Genomic DNA, 1,142 nt, shown 5'->3' with positions numbered 1-1,142 from the left:
AATCCGGTAGGCGGAGAAGTGAACACATTCCGTGGATCCACAATTGACATCCACGAAGGATTTAACGAAACCTCGTAATCGCGTAGAATCGCTATTAATCCCACGGCGGTTTGTAAAATTCCCAGTCGCATACCTAATAATCAAGTAGAATATTAATCTGGAGAAGATTGAGAATTTAATGGAAGGGCAGCGGATTCAGAATTTTTTTTTGTAGTAGCGGATATATGATTAAATTACTTTGTAGTAGCAAACATGTGATTAAATCATTCGCCAATAGAGATCTCTTAATATATATATTTTTTAAAACAATACTAAAAATTTAATTGTCAAAAGGTAAAAAAGAAATTTAATAACAAGTATATTTCTCTAATTGCATTTGTGTTTTGCAGAAGTAATAAATGAATGAGTAGATCGTCTGATAAATGTCGAAGAATATTCGCTCCAGCAAATTCTACAATCCATCAAACTCATTCTAAATCCACGTAGTCTACGATTCACCAACCTATACAATTTCGCGGGCCTTCGCCGAATGGCAGGAAGGTGCAAGGTACAATTTCGTTCTTTCTCTCATCGCTGAACCGTTCAGGATCGAAACGCTTAGGATCCGAGTAGAACCTGGGGTCGCTCTGAATGCCACGTAATGCGACGTATATCGGTGTTCCTTTCTCGATAGTTATCTTCGTATTAGGTAACTGTAATTTACTTTTGTCAATTGAGCTGCTATTCTCCGTATCGACATTTTAATTCGGCTAAAGAATCTATTATTGAAAAAAAGATGGGTGATCTGTAATATAATGTATAACGTATAGTTACTTGTACCGTGTAATCCTCTAAAGAAGATCTATCTAGAATTGGCGCAGATGGATAAAGTCTTAGCGTTTCGTTTATCACTTGATGTAGATATTTCATATCATGAACAGCTTCATACGTGACGCCATTTGCGGTCTGGATCTTCTCAAGAATCTCCTCTCGCACACGTTTCTGCATTTCTGGATGTTTGGCTAATTCGCAGAGAGCGTAGGTCATGGTGGTAATGCTAGTCTCGCGACCGGCCACGAAAAAGATCGCCGCTTGAGCAAAAAGGACATCTCCCTCGAATCCTGAAGACACTTTACACTTAAAATACGTAATGAGAAGAGCGT

The 1,142-nt window shown here is 38.4% G+C and overlaps 1 protein-coding gene across 1 annotated transcript in view; it reads right to left on the bottom strand.

Annotated features, from left to right (window-relative positions):
* Positions 1 to 1,142, bottom strand: part of LOC115242301 (cytochrome P450 6k1-like) — a 3,524-nt gene that overhangs the window by 683 nt on the left and 1,699 nt on the right. Inside the window, exons 4-6 of the mRNA XM_029818504.1 lie at positions 814 to 1,100; positions 503 to 692; positions 1 to 133 (exon numbers count right to left, since the gene is read on the bottom strand). Coding sequence (XP_029674364.1) covers positions 1 to 133; positions 503 to 692; positions 814 to 1,100 — 610 coding nt within the window. The remainder of the gene's footprint in view (positions 134 to 502; positions 693 to 813; positions 1,101 to 1,142) is intronic.

Source organism: Formica exsecta, unplaced genomic scaffold (genome assembly GCF_003651465.1).
Source record: "Formica exsecta isolate Colony F162 unplaced genomic scaffold, ASM365146v1 scaffold59, whole genome shotgun sequence".
NCBI lineage: Eukaryota > Metazoa > Arthropoda > Insecta > Hymenoptera > Formicidae > Formica > Formica exsecta.
This window is presented reverse-complemented; position numbering and strand designations above follow the sequence as displayed.